This window comes from Protopterus annectens, chromosome 7.part0 (assembly GCF_019279795.1).
Source record: "Protopterus annectens isolate FY-2018-M chromosome 7.part0, PAN1.0, whole genome shotgun sequence".
NCBI classification, from domain to species: domain Eukaryota; kingdom Metazoa; phylum Chordata; order Ceratodontiformes; family Protopteridae; genus Protopterus; species Protopterus annectens.
In genome coordinates, this window is record NC_056739.1 from 956,950,181 (window position 1) to 956,969,771 (window position 19,591).

Genomic DNA, 19,591 nt, shown 5'->3' on the forward strand with positions numbered 1-19,591 from the left:
TAAAGCAAATTATATTTCATTGTGGGCTGTGCCATTTTACACAGTATACTATGGGAAGGACTTAAAAACATCCTGGAAAGCAAATGACTCTGGGATGTTAACTAACATGGAATCATAGCTGTAAATTCCTGATGGTCAGATCTAAAGTATTTACAAACTCATGTTCTAGTTATTGTCTTATATTCTTCTCATTGTTATCTTTCCTGGTAGGAGTATGACTGGAGAAACTATCAGTCTACCAAGATGAGTATTTCAGAGCTTCAGATGTTAGAAAGTCTACGAAGACAGCAAAATGAAGAACTTGAGGAAGATGGAAACTTGCATGGCCTGAGTGCCTCTCAGATTAATAACTGTAATGTCAGTATTAGTACAAGCAGTGATGACACGACCACTTGGAACTCCTGTCTTCCTCAGGTTAGTTTACATCCATTATGATTATCCATTTTATTAATTGTTAGAAGTGGCATTTTCTTTGAGTATCTGCTTCTCAGTTGTACTTAATGCATTTTTCATATATAAAACAAACATTTTATAACTTTTATGGTTTGTGTGCCTTCCTTTCAAAACTGAGACAAGTCCAAAAAAGGCAGATTTGTTTTTTTTTAACTGTTACTGTGTTTGAATGTGATGTTTTTACTTTATTAGTACTTTAATTTAAAGCTTTTATGGATCTTAGGTAGTCAAAAAAATTCTAATTTTAGGTGCCTTAATCTTAAAATAATTAGCTAATTTATAATCAGCCCAACCCTCTGACAGACAGACAGTCATCTCTGAAAGGGTATGTATGTCTAAAAACTCTGATTATATTAGTTGGACGTACTCATTAACATTGTTCAACAACAAACACTGACATCAGTCAGTGCATTTTTAAGAATCTATAGTGCTTGAAATGAGCACTTTAAAAGATGATTAAAATGCCACACCCCTCATGGCATAACAAACAATAAATTCTTTAGAAAAGTTTACTAAACTCATGAATGTTCAGAGTTCTTTTACTATATGTATGAGGGAGGGTACCCATTGAATAGCCTTTACCCTATCCTCATTAGTGCCTTCTGACCTCTAATAGTTAGTCTTAGAAATATATGTAATACTCCTTTAGATTCTTTGCATTGTAGCACAAATGCAGATTGCCTGCTGTTCTCCTCTCCTTATCCCAACTAACTTTTCTCCCACAAATCATCCTCAATGATTCTCACTTGGCTTCTGTACTACCAGTGCAACTACAGCAAGTACAAGAAAATATGCTGTCCCAGTCACCCTTAATCTGTGTACAACCACCCAAACCTCTGCTTGGATTCCTTGTCTTATCCAGAACTCATTTTATTTACCTACCTGTCATAGCTTCCATCTCCATTTCCCTTTCTTTCCCAAAGCCTTATATATTGCTCCTAGCCTCTCCTTCTCTTGCAGGTAGACTAAACCATTCATGTCCCCACTACTCCATATCTAATCTCTGTCCCTTCTGCAGTACCTTCCCAGCCACAATAACCACAGCATTGTACATTAGCCAATCTCCTTCTGACAAGTTTAACAGCTGTCCCCATCTTTTCACAAAGGGCTAGTGTCTCCTTTTACTCCTGCATTACATCCTACAACTTTCTTAACCCATGTCATTTCTACCTTCTGAACGCTCCTTCCCCTCATCTTTTCAATACCTGCCTCAACCTGAGACTCATACACTTCCCCATCTTCCACCTCTCCTCCCATCCTCCAACTGGTCTGTCTGAACCTTTCATCCCCTTCCTTAACCAAGCAGTTATATCTCTCTGAATCTCATCCTTCTATGAACTCTATCATCTGGTTCTGCTTTCCGTACCCCCTCAGTTTTATACCATATTCACAGCCACTACATAAATTCTAAAATCTAAAATAGATCTTTCTTCCCTATCCTTAACCTTCCTTTTGCAATCCACCCAGTCTTGTCTCCAAAGATGAGCACATCACACATCTGCATTTGATCAGTATTCTTGCCCTATTTCCTTATAGGGAAATGTATAAAAAAATATAACACTAATGGCAACACCTTTGCATTCACTCCCTCAATCTTCAATCTTCTCTACCAACAAATTAATCATGTCCGACCATATATGTCTAAAAGACTAAACATCTTCCCTCAAATTCCTCATCACTTCCCCTGATGACCAACATACCCCATCCCTTAAAACACACCTTCTCCTAGTGAGTATAACATTTCCCAACCACCATTCACAGCAGTTGTGTGTGTGAAAACATAAGCCTGGCTGATCCCCAAAGGCATTATTAATCTCCAGTATACCCAGCAACAAGTTATCAATTTACTCAGCATAGCATGCAGATACATGTGAACATATTTATGCTACTAATTCCATGACCCTTCTCTCTACCTCAAAAATATCCTTACAGCCCCTGCAGCAGCTTTTCCATGGCCAATAAAAAAGAACTGAAAAGAGTGGGAATTTATGTCTAGTCCCCTTTACAAATCTGCCCTATTCGATAAAACTCCATTTCACCAAGATTCATATCCACAGGTCCCCATGTAATGCTCTTATGCTCTCAAGTATTCTCTCTCATATTACCTGCTGTATCATATTCACTGAGAACTCTAAAGTCATCAAATCAAAAATCTTATGGATATCCATTAACAGTGCATTATCATCCCTGTCCCTTCCTGTCTTCCCATGCCTCAAAAAAAAAAAAAAAAAAAGAAAGAAAAGAAAAGAACTCTCCAATAATATGTCAGAAAATCATCCTTTTACAAACCTAATTTGACAAAATCACTTCAAGCCTCACTGCCCTCACATTAGCAGACAACTAGACAAACACATTATAATGATGACATTTGGGTGGTAGTTCACTGGATCTTCCGTATCTCACCTCCTTTTCAGCAGAACCATTACAAAAGCTACTGTCATCAGAATGGGTCCCTCTCCTTTCTTCCATCTCTCCATAATCTCATTAACTTCACCAGTACTTTGCACAGATCTAGACAATCTTGAAAAGTCATCTGGACCATCCACGTTATTTGGTTTAAGTGTCCTGATTACCACCACTACCTCTCCTTCTGCACCATCATTTATATTTACCTTTAATACTGCACCTCACTAATTGTCACAATCCTTTTTTTCTAACCTTACTTCCTTATATAATCTCTTTAGTCCTCTGATACATGCCAGCCTTTCTCCAGAGTCTGATTTGATAGCTCTTACCCTTTTTCCTCCTCTGACTTTAATTTTTTAAACTAATAATTTTCTGTCATTTTATCCCCCTGATCCACCACATAGTTGTCTTCTATCAAGCTCTCCCAATGTCTCCTTCTACAAGTCCTGTAGCTCCTTTCTCAGCACTCTAATCACTTTCTGTTCCCTATCTGCCCTACCAACATCCCCAGCACTGCAAAAGTTTTAACTCATTTTCCTTGGCCTTTATACTAAGGGCTCACCCATCCATACATGCATGCATCCATCCAAAACCCCTTTTCCAATTTATGCACATGGGGTTGAGGTGTCACCAACAGTGACAATCATCTACAGCCAAGGTTCACTATCCTCTATATCCCATAATACTTCCTCTCCATAATGACTTGAGTCACACTTTATCATCCCTTTTCTCCTGCATCACTTGCCCTACCATATCTTTTAGCTAATACAACCCTTCACATTTTTTTCAATTGCCCAGGTTTCAACATCACTTACCCTTTTATTCCCATGCATCATATTATGACCACCATCAAGAGATATTGTATACATTTTCTTATAATTTTCACATTTTCTACTTTCCTTGCAGTCCTATAATTTGCCAAGAACCAATCCAACTCACCGGCCTGAATGTGTTCTTTCCTAGAAAAGATTATTACCTCTGCAGCCCAAAACACTCGCTCCACACATTCACCACTTCCATCTCATCTATGCAGATTTTTAAAATTTCCTAAATCATAACATGACATTTTGCAGCCTTATGCCTCTTATCCAATTCCTTGCAATAATAATTTTATCTTTCATTTCTGCCCATTTCATTACCACCTCTAAACATGCTTTTAAAATGCCCTCTGTATCTGCATTAAGAACTACTATGATGCTACTGCCACCTCCCTTCCTGACTACAACATCCAACTTTCCATCACCTGTCCTCCATTCTAGACATTTTATGCTGTCCACCTCCACTTACTGATACACCCACCACCTGTACTGCCTCACATAGGCAAACCCTAACCAAAATCCATTCTTTTAACGTTTCCCTGCCTCCTTGCTCTGCATTTAAAACTCCTGCAGTATCACCACTGCTACTCCTTCCCTCCTCAGTTAGGCTAAAACTTTCAATTTTGATGGGATCCCACATTACAAGTTGTAAACTTAACCACTCCCCAAATCCAGGGCCCCTCTGCTTCACTTCTGGAGCCAAGTCTCATGAGCATTTGAGCTACCACAGACAGATTTCTGCTCACACTAACAGTAAATGGCCTCAGATACCTTTAGTCTCCATTCATTACAACCATAAGTCAATTCAACCCCACAACTGAATCTCACCTTCAACTCCTCTAACCTGTCCTCTCCTACCACACAACTCCTAGATAGCTAATCAGAAACCCTGGCAAGGTCTATCAAGTTTATAATACCTTGTTTCATTGTTCCCCCTAATCACGCTGAACAAGACAATCAATAGCTATTAGTCCTCCCTCAAGCAGACAAAGAACCCCCTGGCAACCAAGCTAGATTAAAATCCTTGCAAACACTGATTATGTGTTAACTCCAAACATATTCAGCTCTGCTCTGAGGGGATCACCATCATACATAACTCCATACCTTAACCTTTCATCTACCCACCATCTCAGATTTTGATGTCAGCAAAGGTAGTGCCTCTAAAATCTGCCATATGATAAGTAACATGGTGACAAAAAAAGTTAACAGGTACAAACCTCAGTAAACTCCCCATTCATTAACACAAATGCAATACAGAATTGAAAGTATACAATGTCTTATACTACTCAATAACTTCAATTAAAGTTCCACAATGCATTTATGAAAAATCACAACTTATTCAATAAACTATCCCTTGACCAATGATGAGCTGCTGGAGCTCCTACCAACCTCAAGCTAATTCTTAATAAAGCCATAAAGTACTTTCTGTACTTTGCGCACAGCTGAAATTTTATATAACACCCCTTTACCTCATCTACTTCAGCAATGTTTGTGGATTAGACTTGAGGACCCTATATAAACATAAATCCCATAGACATACCCCAGCAGTCACTATACAAAATATCTTAGTATGCAAAGATAAGTAAACCTCAAATTAAATAACTGCAAAAATACTTCAATTATTCTGTAGTAATGAGCCAGTGTCCATTGACATTGTCTTTCAAAAGACATCAAACAAAAGGGACCAAGATGTATAGTCCTACTTAATTCAACCATGCCACTTTATCAACCAAATACCAGTCCATAATGGTCTCCAGAAACAAGACCTCTATGTCTTTCTCCCATCTCCTCCACCCACTCAGTAGCACCCCCACTGTAGGACTAATGATGATCTCCATTGTAATATCCAACTCTCAGAAATGACAGTTCTCATCCTCAATGCACAAGGAACAGACAAACAAGAAAATAGATGCAGCCATCTGTGACTACCCAACAATGGAGCTCTAGCCCTAGCCCCATTTCTAGTTAAGTTAAACACTTTAATTCTGATGCTTTTCTTTATGCACACAAATCCAATTCCCATCTAAGTCAGGGCATCGAGTCATCTTCTTGGCTATGAGTGGATTCTTTAACGTCCTTCCATTATTGGTCTTCCACCATTGCCTCGGGCCATCCCTAGTGGCTGGGTGGAATTACCACAGAAAACTCTTCATTCATCTAACACCAACACTGCTTTTCCAGCCTCCCGGGTATTATAGCAGGGGTGCAATCTTGCACACTACCCATCCCATCAGCTCTGTGTCCTGGTCCTGTCACCCCTTCAAGGCCATTATCTCCCTCCTTGGTGCTTTTGTGATGGGTTCATCTCTAGGCCTGGGTGCATGTGCTTCTATTACCCGCACTACAGTCATATGGTTCCTGGCCAACACTGAGATCTCTTTTCCATCTAGTCTCCTCTCAACATGTTAGCCACAAGAGTGTCTGTCCTTGTGCTACATATGGTGTGGTGCAGTAGTAGACTCCCTTTTGCCACAACACTCACAGTATAGACGAGTATATCTTGTGAACAGCTCCACCTGCTTTCTTTAGATTCCACAAAGCAAGTAAAATCCACAGTTGCCTCTGATATGTAGCTACTGAAAAATCCTCAGTTATCTTAACCCTGGCCCTATTCAGAATAAGTCTCATCTTTATAGTTGCCTACCTTACCACCTATCCATTTAGTGTAAAGTAGTAACATTTAACTAAGGCCTGGGTATGATCTCTCCACCACTGGCCTTTTTTCATTGTTCTGTGATATCTATTAACATTAGATTCCAGTGTGGGCATATCCCATGGTATAGTTTTCAACCCTTGCCTATTATAAGCCACCACATCTTCCCCCTCTAGGGTCTTCTACAAATATGCAGTCTGAATATTCTCCCAGCATGTTCTATTTTCTAAATTCTCCTGCTGGACAAATAACATATCCACAGTAGCTTGTAGTATTTTAAAAGACTAATTTTCACTCTGCTTTCCAACTCTGTAGTCCTGTTCTGTGCTGACAACTATGCAGCCCTAAGGGACTCTACTTGCAGCTGCCTACACCCCTGTCTTATGACTGCCAAGCCCAGACTGACAGCGTTCCGTAGAACACAATCTAATTTTTCATCCACTGTATGACAGCAAATAATCTGAAACACCAACAAGTGTTTCATTTAGGTTTCTGAAACAGTGCCTGACCTTCAAAAATCAAAGGGACCTACTGATCGAATGCCTGTATTTTTCCAGCAAATTCCTCTGCTGTACCACATGACAAGTCTTGCTGAAGTTTAAGTAGCTCACATCTGAAAGTAAGCACTTACATTCTGCTGCAGTTCAAATACAGTCCTGGATCATGTAGATCTGACAATTCCTTCTGGCCATGAAACTGTGTTAGTTGCCATCTTGAGATCCTCATTTAGGAAAGCAATAACTCTTTCCCTCAGGATTGTCTCAGAGCCTGAATTTATGTTTACAATCTTTTTTATTATTATTTTAGTAAATATATCTGTTTTCCTATCCAGATATCTTGCATTGTCCTCAAATACTACCTAGCCATGCTGAGTCACCTTTGTTAGTATGCTGTGTTCTGTGCCAATTTTCACATTTACCCAAATATTTGCCTCACTAATTATGTGAGATCACATTCTCCATTCCTTCTTAGCTTAAAAGATATGATCTTTGCAATGTACTTTTCCAAGAAAGTTATTACTGTTCTCACTACTAGGCTAATATGTAACCTGTCCCTGTCACTGTTCTGTCTCTTTTTCCCTGTGTCATTTTATCAGTGCCACTAACATCCATTTTGATTTTTGGTTCTCCATGCTGTAGACACCCACGTTGCTATTACTGACTCTGTGCCTTATTGATGTCTGCCCTTGTGAGTTCATATTGGCTTCCTATCTGTGCTGTGTATCATGGATGCCTCTCCCACCTCCTCCCTCCCCTGACCTTGAATCTATTAACCCACTTGTCTACACTTCAATGACAATCTCTTGATGTCCTTTTGTAAGCTGCCTTTCTAGTGCCTACATTGTTTGCCACATCCTACTTACTGTACTTTTTATTGCCTTCATTATAACAGTTTTACTCTTTGCTTTCTCACCTGAATAATCAAACCACTGCCATATGTTTAGCTCTCATATAGTCCTCTAAAGCTCTTCAATTGTCCTGCAGGCCCCACATAGTGCCTTTTTTAGGCAAGGCTCAAAGGACAAACCCACCTCCATAGACAACCCAAATAAATGTAATGCTACTCAATGCCAGAAGTCTAAACCTCAAGATGCACGCACTCAAGGCTGTCCTCAGTATGGAGAAAATCGATGTCTGTGCAGTAACAGAAACCTGGTTCAAAGCTCCTGAGAGCACCCCAGCACTACCAGGTCATAACTCATACCATGCGTTTCAGCCCCAAAACTCGGACTGAAGCACAAAAGGAGGGGGAGTATCTATATTCATCAAAGATACCTACACCTCCAGGTTAGTGGCACTGCACGAAGCATCGGAAACCATCCATGTGCAACTAACAGCGGGCAAAACTGCCTTTCAGTTTGTAGCCTGCTACAGAACACCCTCCCTATTACAGGAACCCCACTTGGCATTCCTGAGAACACTGGAGAATATGAAGGTCTCTCCAAACACTATGTTATTGGGTGACTTCAACTACCCAAGCATTGACTGGGAAAACTACTCAAGCCCAAACACCCTCGCCCAACAGTTCCTTATATTTATAAACTCTAACGCAATGGAACAACTGGTCACCACTCCCACAAGAGGGAACAACATATTGGATCTGGTCATCACCAACATGGGGACTCTATGTTCCACACCAGAGGTAAACCCATCATTGGTAAGATCAGACCATAAACAAATTTACCTGGACATCCATATCCCGTCCCCACCCCCAGCCAAGGAAATCACTGTAAAGAATTACTCAAAAGCCAACTTTGCACTTCTCAAGACTGAGGTGGAAACCTTCAAAGTCCCTGAGCCAGAGGATAATACAGCCCAATCCGCAGAATCCTTTACAAATGCATTCTATGAGCACCTGCAGGAATGCATGGATCGTGCTATCCCAAATAAAACCAAGACTCACTCCTCCAAAAACAGGAGACCAGTCTGGTGGATCCTGGCCATAAATAAGCTATACAACAGAAGGAGGAAGTTACTACATGACAGAGCAAAATCCCAAAAAGGGAAGGCATCTCTGATCAGTATTAGCAAGAAACTTCGATCCCTCATAAAATCATCAAAGGCCAGCCTCGAAAGAAAAATTGCCCTAGACACTAAAGATAATCACAAGGCCTTCTTTAGTTATGTCAGGAACATGGGCGGAAACTCCCAGATATGCTCTGAATTTTTGCATAATGGTACAAAATATACCGAACCTACAGACATAGCCAACATCCTGGCAGACAGACTCAGCGCAAACTTCTCCCCCCCCCTTCCCCTCCAAAGGAGCAAATGCCTATCCCAACTGAATGTAACCTTCCTGACATCACAGATGCACAGGTGAAAGCTGCCCTCTCCAAAGCAAAAAATACAGCATCTATGGGACTGGACGGTGTCCCAGGCTGTGTCTTACATGAGCTCCAAGAAGAACTGAATCCTCACATTAAGTCACTGTTCAAACTTAGCCTTACTACAGGATATGTACCCAAAGAATGGCGTACAGCTACAGTGGTCCCACTCCACAAAGGTGGTGCCACAATGGACCCTGGAAACTATCGCCCCATAAGCCTGACTAGTCTGGTCTGTAAAGCTATGGAGCGTATTATCATGGAACTCATAAACAAAGACATTGGGAGCCTCCAGACACTGGACCCTACCCAATTCGGCTTTGTTAAGGGAAGATCTTGCCTCTTAAACCTAATTGATTTCTTTGAAACAGTTACCAAAGCCATAGATGAGGGCAAGGTAGTCCACACAGCCTACCTGGACCTCGCAAAAGCCTTCGACACAATACCCCACTCGGGCGTCATAAATAAGCTTACCAGCTTAAATATCAACCCCTATATCACAAGATGGGTTGCAAACTGGCTCAGAGATAGAACCCACATGGTCAGAATCGCAGGTGCCATGTTCGAATCCAAACCAGTTACAAGTGGCATCCCACAGGGCTCAGTTCTGGGACCTCTCTTGTTCGGTATAGACTTCTTTGAAGTTCAGGCTAACACGGGGGGGTTATGGCTGACAAAGTTCGGAGATGACTACAAACTGGGGGCCATAATCGAATCTCCAGCTGACACAAGCATCCTCTAAAAGGGTCTCACAGAGAAGGATGCTTGGTGCCAGAGCCACGGCCTCAAGCTAAATGCTAAAAAGTGCATAGTCATCCCCTTTGGGAAAAACAAGGTGCCCACAAATTACCACATAGGTGGTAATCCATTAAGTACGGAAGAAGTAATTAGAGATTTGGGGACCAATGTAGATAGTAATCTCTCCTTTGATAATCACGTTGCCAAAGTAGTTAGAAAGACCTTCTCTACAGCCCACCTTATCATGAAAGGGTTCGCATCTAGATCGAGAGGTCATTGTGCCCCTCTACTCGTCACTCATCAGGCCCATAATTGAATACAATGCCCCTTTTGGGATGTGCCTTACCCAACACCTGCAGCAACTGGAGGGACCCCAAAAGTACCTCACCAAGAGGATCATGGGCTACAAACAGATGTCCTATGCAGCTCGACTAAAGAATCTCCAGCTCTACTCAGTTGCTTACTGCCTACTCAGAGGCAATCTCTGCCTGATGTACAAAGCCATGTCAAACCCAGAATTAATGGACATGCTCCACCTCAAAAAATCCAAGTCCCTTAGAGCTACATGCTCCAGGGACCTAAACCTCAGCACAAAAATAAATAGGACATGCTGGAGGGACAGATTAATTTCCCAGAGGCTCCCCTCACTCTGGAATAGAATCCCAATTCATGTTAGACATAGCCCCTCGCTGACCCTCTTCAAGCGAAATCTGGATGTGTGGATGGGAAATCGCAAATTCACCCCTGGGATCTCTTCTGTGTCCCTGCTAGACAGAGGCACAGTAAACTAATCTTAAAAGGGTACCTTCTGTGACCTACTTTACAGAGGCACAGTAGGCTAATCTAATAGGGAGGCAGAAGCCAAATACACTCTGGCTAGGCTTATAAATGCCCTAGGGCAGATAGCCTAGTATCTACCTATGAACCTATGAACATCGCCTACCGCACCAAAGCGTGCTGAGCCAAACCCCCATCCCATATTCAGATCCCATCACCAAATTCTGCTGGATTTCCTTGGTGCACACTGCTATTGGACTGATAAGTCGTAACTGGCTGTTTGTGCTGCATTTCCTTGTTGCATATTGCTACTGGATATTTGAATGCAGTTTGTATTTTCTACCTGTCACAGAAGTCATCAGGGAAGTTTTTTCATTAATCCAATTCCATTGTGTGCTATTAAATTGCATTTGCAACTGATTTGTTAATACTGTTTATTGTACAAGAGCTTTGTTTATTTGGAACATTTTCTTCACTTGTTGCTTGCAGGTCTGTTAAAGTTGTTGTTGCCATAATAGGTCCTTGCTGCTCCCATATGAGACCCTAGCCATCATCAGTAGCTACAGATATCTACATTTCCTTCTTTCTACTTGTTAGTTATCAAATAACTACATTTAGCTGCATTCAGTCATGCAGTATTAAAATCTGATAAAATCTAGAAGCAATCATTGTGTGGCACCTGTGCTGTCTGACTCTGAAGTGTTTTTCTGTAGCATCCTACTAGCAATCACTATTTGTCACCCAAGGTTACTAATCATACCTCTCAACTGTACAGATTGCCTCATATTTTGGGTCCGTTTTTCATAAAACTGTGGTCTTTTTGACAAATCTTTGAGGGTTGAAGCCCGAAAATAATGACAGACATTTGAATTTCAGACCTCAAACCCTTCAGAAAATTCATGCTAATAAAAAAAAAAAAAACAGTTTATCAGTTTTCTACATTTGTAACAGCAATATTTAAAAAGCATCCCTATTTGTGGGCCTTTGTCCCCCTATTATTGATGGCTTTGTCCAGATTTCTTGCTCTAAGAGGTTGAGAGGAATGCTACATACCTCTCAACCGTACCAAATTTCTTGTTTTTTTACCAGTTTTGAGGTCCAAATAATGGGGTGCCATGATTCCCAAGTGGCACCCTTTAATTTCCAAATTTCCAGGCTTTATTTAAAATGATTTTTTGTTTTTCGGCTGACTTCATCATGTGCAGAGGCGTGCGCGATGATGTCAGCTTATTCACTTTCTGGGCCATAGCGTGTGTGCAGTTCCCAGTTCCCAGCTGCTTAAAGCAGCATTTGAATTCCGCGGTTACTGCTGTTCATGCTTACTTTAATGCGCTTAGAACTATTCCTGGACTGCTAAGCTTTACAGCCACAGCACTTCCAGAAAGAAATGGCAGGCAGTTTTCATTGTGTGTGTGTGTGTGTGTGTGTGTGTGTGTGTGTGTGTGTGTGTGTGTGTGTGTGTGTGTGTGTGTGTGTGTGTGTGTGTGTGTGTTTGCCTTGAAACTTAGCTACTACAGCTGATGGGCCACAACGCAGTTGTTGCTTAAAGCAGCATTTGAAATCCCTGCTCATGCTTTATTTCCGGGACAGCAGGCTTCATTCCTGGTAACACTAACAGCAATATGCAGCAGGCAGTTTTCAATGTGTTTGAAGAAAGTTTTCATTGTTAACAGTAATATGCATGTGTGTGTTTTATTTACTACAACCAGCTTTGCTGTGTGTGTCTGTGTGTGTGTGTTTGCGTTACTTTATTTACTACAACCAGCTGTGTGTGTGTGTGTGTGTGTGTGTGTGTGTGTGTGTGTGTGTGTGTGTATGCCCCAGTTAGTTACACCTGCCTTTTTTAGGCAAGGTTCAAATGACAAATTCACCACCATAATAGGAACAGGCAAGCAAAAACTGAGGGTGATGCTACTCAATGCTAGAAGTCTAAATCTCAAAATGCACTCATTCAAGGCACTCCTTAAAATGGAAAACATCGATATCTGTGCAGTGACTGAGACCTGGTTCAAGGCTCCAGAGAGCACCCCTGCACTACCAGGTTATAACTCATACCACACTTTTGAGTCATGTAACCTGGCCCGGAACACCAAAGGCAGAGGTGTGTCCATATTCATTAAGGATATCCACACCTCCAGGCTAGTTGCTCAGCATAATGCATCCGAGGTTTTCCAAATGCAACTAACTCTGGGCAAAACTGCAATCTAAATTGTAGCTTGCTACAGATCTCCCACCATGCCCCAGGATTCCCACTCCTCTTTTCTTGATGTACTGGAAAATATTAGGGTTCAACCAAACACCCTAATAATGGGTGATTTAAACTACCCCACCATTAACTGGGAAAACTACTCATGTACCGACTCCTTTGCTCAGCGCTTTCTGGAATTCATAAACTCCAATGCCCTGGATCAACTTATCCACACCCCCACCAGGGGCAACAATATCCTAGATCTAGTCATTACCAACATGAGTGACCAGTGTTCCACACCTGAAGTCAACGCCTCATTGGTCCGAGCGGACCATAAGCTAATCACCCTAGATATCCACATCCTGCCCCCACCCCACAGTAAGGAAACCATGGTAAAAAATGTCTCCAAAGTCAACTTCATGCTTCTTAAGACAGAAGTGGTGAACTTCATGACACCCATGCAGACGGACTATACAGTTACTACTACTGAATCCTACACAATTGCACTTTATAAGCACTTACATGAGTGTATGGATCATGCTATCCCAAACAGAACCAAGATGCTAGCCTCCAAAAAAAGGAAGCCAATCTGGTGGTCCCCTGCCATAAACAAACCGTAGAACAGAAGGAAGAAACTGTTGCAAAAGAGAGTAAAATCCCATGATTGGAGGAGCTCCCTGGTCAACCTCAGTAAGAAGCTGCGAACCCTGATAAAATCCTCCAAAGCTAGTTACGAAAACAAAATCACCACTGATTTCAAAGACAACCACAAAGCATTCTATAGCTAAGTCAAGAATCTCAATAGCAACACTCAGATCTGCTCTGAGTTATAGCACAATGTCATTAAATATACAGACCCAACTGATATTGCCAACATCCTGGCAGATAGGTTCAGTGCTAACTTTACTCATGCCTCTCACCCCCTAAAGGGCCCATCTTTATACCGGAAGAATGCAAAGTTCCTGTAATCACGGCTGCACAGGTAAAAACTGCACTCTCCAAAGCCAAGAACACAGCATCCATGGGACCAGACAACATCCCAGGCTGCATTCTACATGAACTACAGAACGAACTGGCACCCCACCTAAGTACCATGTTTAATCATAGCCTCACCTCAGGCTTTGTGCCCGCTGAATGGCGCACAGTGACAGTTATCCCACTCCACAAGGGGGGAGCCACCACGGACCCCGGGAACTACTACCCCATTAGCCTGACGAGCCTGGTTTGCAAGGCCATAGAACGTATCATCATGGAACTTATAAACAAAGACATTGGTAATCTCCAACCTCTGGACCCCACCCAGTTTGGGTTTGTAAAAGGCAGATCATGTCTCCTAAATCTGATAGACTTCTTTGAAGAAGTCAACAAAGCTGTAGACGAGGGTAAGGTGGTTCACACAGTCTATCTAGATCTTGCCAAGGCTTTCAATACCATCCCCCTCTCTGGAATTATAGATAAACTCACTAACCTAGGTATAAATCCCTATGTCACAAGATGGGTTGCCTACTGGCTCACTGACAGAACCCACACTGTGAAAGTAGCAGACTCCAAATCTGTCTTCAGACCAGTGACAAGTGGAGTACCACAGGGTTCAGTCCTGGGTCCTCTCCTGTTTGGTATCTACTTCTCTGAAGTACAGGCTAACACAGAAGGTCTTTGGCTAATGAAGTTCGCAGATGGCTGCAAACTAGGAGCCATAATTGAAACTCCTAATGTTGTGAACATCATACAAAAGGGCCTCACTGAGACAGATGCCTGGTGACAAAGCCATGGCCTCAAGCTCAATGCCAAAAAGTGCATTGTCATCCCCTTTGGTAAAAACTCTTTACCCATGAACTACAACATAGGTGGTAGTATACTTAACACTGAAAGTGTGATAAGAGACCTTGGGACACAGGCGGACAGTAGTCTCTTCTTTGATAATCACATCGCCACAGTAGTCAGGAAATCCTTCTACATGGTACACCTCATCACAAAAGGTTTCTCATTCAGAAAAAAAGAGGTCATTGTTCCCCTCTACTCATCAATCATTAGACCCATTATAGAGTACAATGCCCCTTTTGGTATGTACCTCACAAGACATCTACAACAACTGGAAAGGTTGCAGAAATACCTCACAAAGAGGATTACTGGCCTCAAACAGATTCCCTACACAGTCCATCTCAAAAAACTCCAGCTTTACTCCGTTGCATATCGCCTACTCAGAGGTGATCTCTGCTAACATACAAAGCTATGTCAAACCCAGAGGTGTTGGACATGCTCCACTTAAAGAAATCCCAATCCCTCCAAGCTACACGCTCTAGGGACCTAAACCTTGTCAATACAATAAACAGAACATGCCGGAGGGATAGATTCCTGTCCCAGTGACTTCCCATACTCTCGAATAAACTACCTATATATATCAAACAAAGTTCCCCATTAACGCTCTTAAAGAAAAATCTTGATGATTGGATAGGAAATAGGAAATTCACCCCGGGGATCACTTCTGTGGCTCTGCTCGACAGTGGCACAGGAAAATATTTTTCTTGGGTGGCAAAAGCAAGGGTACCTTATTTGGCTGGGTTTGTATAGGCCCTAGGGCCGATAGCCTAGTACCTACCTATAAACCTATGAACTGCTGGTTAGAGATACTCAGACTCAAACCCTGTACCTTAGGTACAAGGAACAAGAGCATAAACTCTCTAACCATAGTTTGCAACTGTCCAAAGTTTACGGAATGTTTGGCTCATATTTTTTGTCTGTTCTTCTTAATATTTGTGGTTTTCTGGTAAATCAGTGAGAATTGAAGTTCAACTGAATTCATTAAATAATGATACCCATTTAAGTTTCAGTCTTCCTATCTGTCTTTCAGGAAATGCATGATAACACAAAACATTTTATTCTAGCAACTTTTCTAAGATTATACAAGTGATGTTTAGGCTTTTGTCCCCCCCCAGTAAATTTTAGCTTTTTCCAGATTTATTGTAGTGCATAGTTCTTCAGGGGGAGAGAAGTTTAGTGCTGCTCATGCCAAATCTGCTTGTGCTGTTAGTAGCACAACAGGTAGAATACTTGCTTTTGATGCATGGGTGTAGAACCCACAGCCTTCTGCATCAAAAGCAAGCATTCTACCTGTTGTGCTACAAAGAACACAAACCAATTTGGCATAAGCAGCACTGCTTAGGCCAGGCTTGTTTGTGTTAGTAGCACAACAGGCAGAATAGTTGCTCTTGATGCAGAAGGCTGTGGGTTCTACTCCCACAGTATGTAGATGGATTGCTGGTACTATACTGTGTTGTGCTTTTAAAGGGGATGGAATTGGTGGATGCTGCAGTCCTGAGAATGTCTTCTTTGACAAAGATACCAAGTAACTATTAGCCTGTTATCAGTTTGCCATCCATTCATTCCCTATTGAAATATTACTAGCTTATCATTTTTTAATGTAACATAGGCAATTTATTATTCAAGGGAAACACATATAAAGTTGTTTGCTAGCAGCAATGTCTTCATTAGTTACAGATCTCTTTAATGTGGAATTATTTAGATGACTTTTACTTCTGCAGAGATTGTGTGCATATTTACTGATACTGGTGGACTGTAGAAGTTTGAGTAGACTTTTATGATGGAAATGTTCTGAATTGTGCAGTTTTAATATTATTGGTGCATGCATTTTGTTTCATTGCTTACTGGAAAAATGTTCAAAACAAATTTAAAACAAGCTCTAACAAGTGTGCTATATTATACAAGGAATATAATTTAATGCAGTCAGGAAGGTGTATCAAAGAACACATGTATGTTTTGTATGCAAGGGGCCTATGATTTGAAAACAGCCCAAAGGTAATCTTTATCTGCCACTGGCCAGAGGCATTTTCTTTGGATGTGTTTCAGTGAATGTGAGTTTTAAGGGCAGAGAAGTTTTAATGCTAAGTCTATTTTCATTGTGAGACTATTGCTTTGTTTAGCAGATGTCTATTAGTGTTTGTGCTATAAAATGTAAAATAAAATCCAAATCATTGTAGAAGTAAAGCAGTATGCACATTAATGTTTATGGTAAATGAGGCAAAATAGCCAAGCAATGGGACATTGGAATGGCTGCAGGGGGACTCTGGGGCCATATTTTGGTTGTCTGTTCTTCAGTCTGCATTTGAAAGTTGATATCCCACAATTCCATTGGAGTGGATGGGGTTACATAATTATGCACGCACATTTTATGTTAATTAGCATACACATTTATAGCTATTTTTCATGGGCCTTTGTCCAGATTTTTGATGTTTCCAGGTTGACAGGTATGGTATGCTACCATGTCTGTAAAGCATGTGTCGTGTGCCATATAAGTCAACCTTTCTTCAGCCTGTGGCAGTCAAGCCTTGAAATTTATGGCATCCAAGTCAACTTTTAGTTGTACTACTACTGGCATCTAAACCTGCTGTTCTAGAACACACTGTGTAATTTTTTATTACCTGTGCAGTCCTCATCTTCATGAAACTCAAAAATGAAACACTATAGAGCATAAAATGTACCATAAAGGACAACTTTTTTATTTTTTAAAAGATAGTTTCACTAGCTTAAAAAAACAGAAGTTTGACAGTTTACAAACTGTAAGAAGTAAGATTGCTTACATACATCTTATAAAACTATCAATCTGCTCTGCTTCTAACAGCAGCTAAAATAATAGATAGTTTGCAAGATGTATATGATGACTGCTTGCAAACTGTCAAGACTCTTCCTAAAAATATTAACAGTTTACAAATGTAATTAAGACATCCTGAATATAGGTAGAGGGGGGAGTGAGTGCCAAATGGCAGTGTTGCCTAGACCACAAAATTGCCTTGGTGCAGCTTTGCATAAGACACAGATATAAACTTTTCTAATTACTGTAAAGAATCAAGAGAAATAAATGAAAGACATATTTCCCAAACTAATCTAGTGAAGAGTGAGATCCGTATATGATGCAAATTAATTTTCCTATCTCTCAAGATTCTGATAAGGAGAATTATTCATTGCAGTCTTCAGAGTTTCCAGCTGAAAGTATTTCTTCATAAAAGTATTATTTTATGGAAGATTTTCACTTGGCCTGTGGAGAATCCCTCTTCACCTGATTGACATGATTCTTACAGATTTTTAAAAGAAAAAAAAAACAAAGTGTCCTGATCCACATACTTATGCCCCCCAAAAAGCTAACCGAATGTATAAGTCACCAAAGAGCAAATATAATATATACAATTCACAACAACCATAAGTTACTACTACTATTTTTATTTTTATATAACCAGAGCAGGAAAGCTGTCTCCCTGCATTTTTGACAAAAATGTGATAATACTAGATAAATATGGGAAAATATATGCAAACTAGTATATTACCTGTTACACAACTAAACTGATCAATGCACGTGATGTCATATCATTTTTTTACTTTACAGCAGATTCAGGAAAATGCTACAGTAGATGACATATGAGGATACATACACTGAAATGCACGTATATTAATGTAGGTACTTTATTAAAGGTGACCATGTTGCGGGGGGGGGGGGCTAGTTTTGAGAAGGTTTACATGTCTCAGACCAGATTTTCACAATGAGGATATCAGATGGCAGGTCATGTAATACTCTACTGACATAATTCTCATTGATTAAACCATCAGATATTACTGTTGATTTGTGAAAGGAATAACTAGTTCTTCTGTTAAAGAAACGTATATTCCTCCTAGTCCCAGTTTCAAAAGAGCTACATTACAAGTAAAACAAAAAACATTTTATAAGATAATTTTGTCAAAAAGCATAAGCAAAGTAAACCAATTACAATTCAGCTTCAGCAGGAAAAGGAAGGTGCGACCACATCCTTACAAAATAGCCATTACCTTCTTTTTACCCATTCATCTACCTCAATACCCCAAGAAGACACATTCATTAATACAAAATCATTGAGGGCGGACACTCAGAAAACTTTCCCTTATAGAGTAGACCTTCCTAATGGCATGGTTTCAAAATAAAAGTATCTCTGATTTTAGGTAGCAGCCATTTGAACTATCTATATTCCCCATGATTATTTACCAAATGTATTTCTTTAATATTTCTGTACTCCATTGTCTTTCGGCTTTTCCCGGTTAGGGGTCGCCACAGCGGAACTCCGGTTCGCTAATGATTGGCAGTAGATTTTTACGTGCTGAGTTGCCAGCTCTGATGTACAACCTTCAACGAAGGTATGCCCATTCATGCATGTCTCCACACAGAAGAAGCTTTAGCTGAGAATCGAACAGGACAGCGTCTTACTGTGAGGCGACAATGCTACCGCAGCACCTATTTCTGTACTAAGAAAGCAAAACATTGTTATCTTTTGCTATGAAGACAACTGTATGACAACGACAAAGGAAAGACAGTTGCTCATTCAACACAGAACAGTTATAGTCTTCTAATTACTAGAGAGAAAGAACTTAAAAACTGTTGTCTCTGATCCTTCTGTCACAGATTTAGTTTGGGTAGAAGTTTTCCTTAACTAGAACAAACAAGTAGATATTTACAGAATCCTAAAATAATTCTTCCAGCAGTGAGTCGTCATGACAAGGCAATTTCTGAGAGCTCTGGAATACATGACTTCTGATTGTCTTCTCATACCTTATGCAGGACACCATATGAGAAATACTCAGTTGTATCTTTGAAGTCGACAAAATCAGATCATCCACACCCCAGTGGATACTGTTTCTATTCCTTTCTTCTGATTATGGTTAGGGAGCCTACTTCTACAACTTGTCAGTAG

The 19,591-nt window shown here is 40.6% G+C and overlaps 1 protein-coding gene across 1 annotated transcript in view; it reads left to right on the forward strand.

Moving 5' to 3' along the window:
- The window catches only part of CFAP20DC (CFAP20 domain containing), a 2,639,303-nt gene that overhangs the window by 2,266,992 nt on the left and 352,720 nt on the right, over positions 1-19,591 (forward strand). The window contains exon 14 of the mRNA XM_044076355.1: positions 211-414. Coding sequence (XP_043932290.1) covers positions 211-414 — 204 coding nt within the window. The remainder of the gene's footprint in view (positions 1-210; positions 415-19,591) is intronic.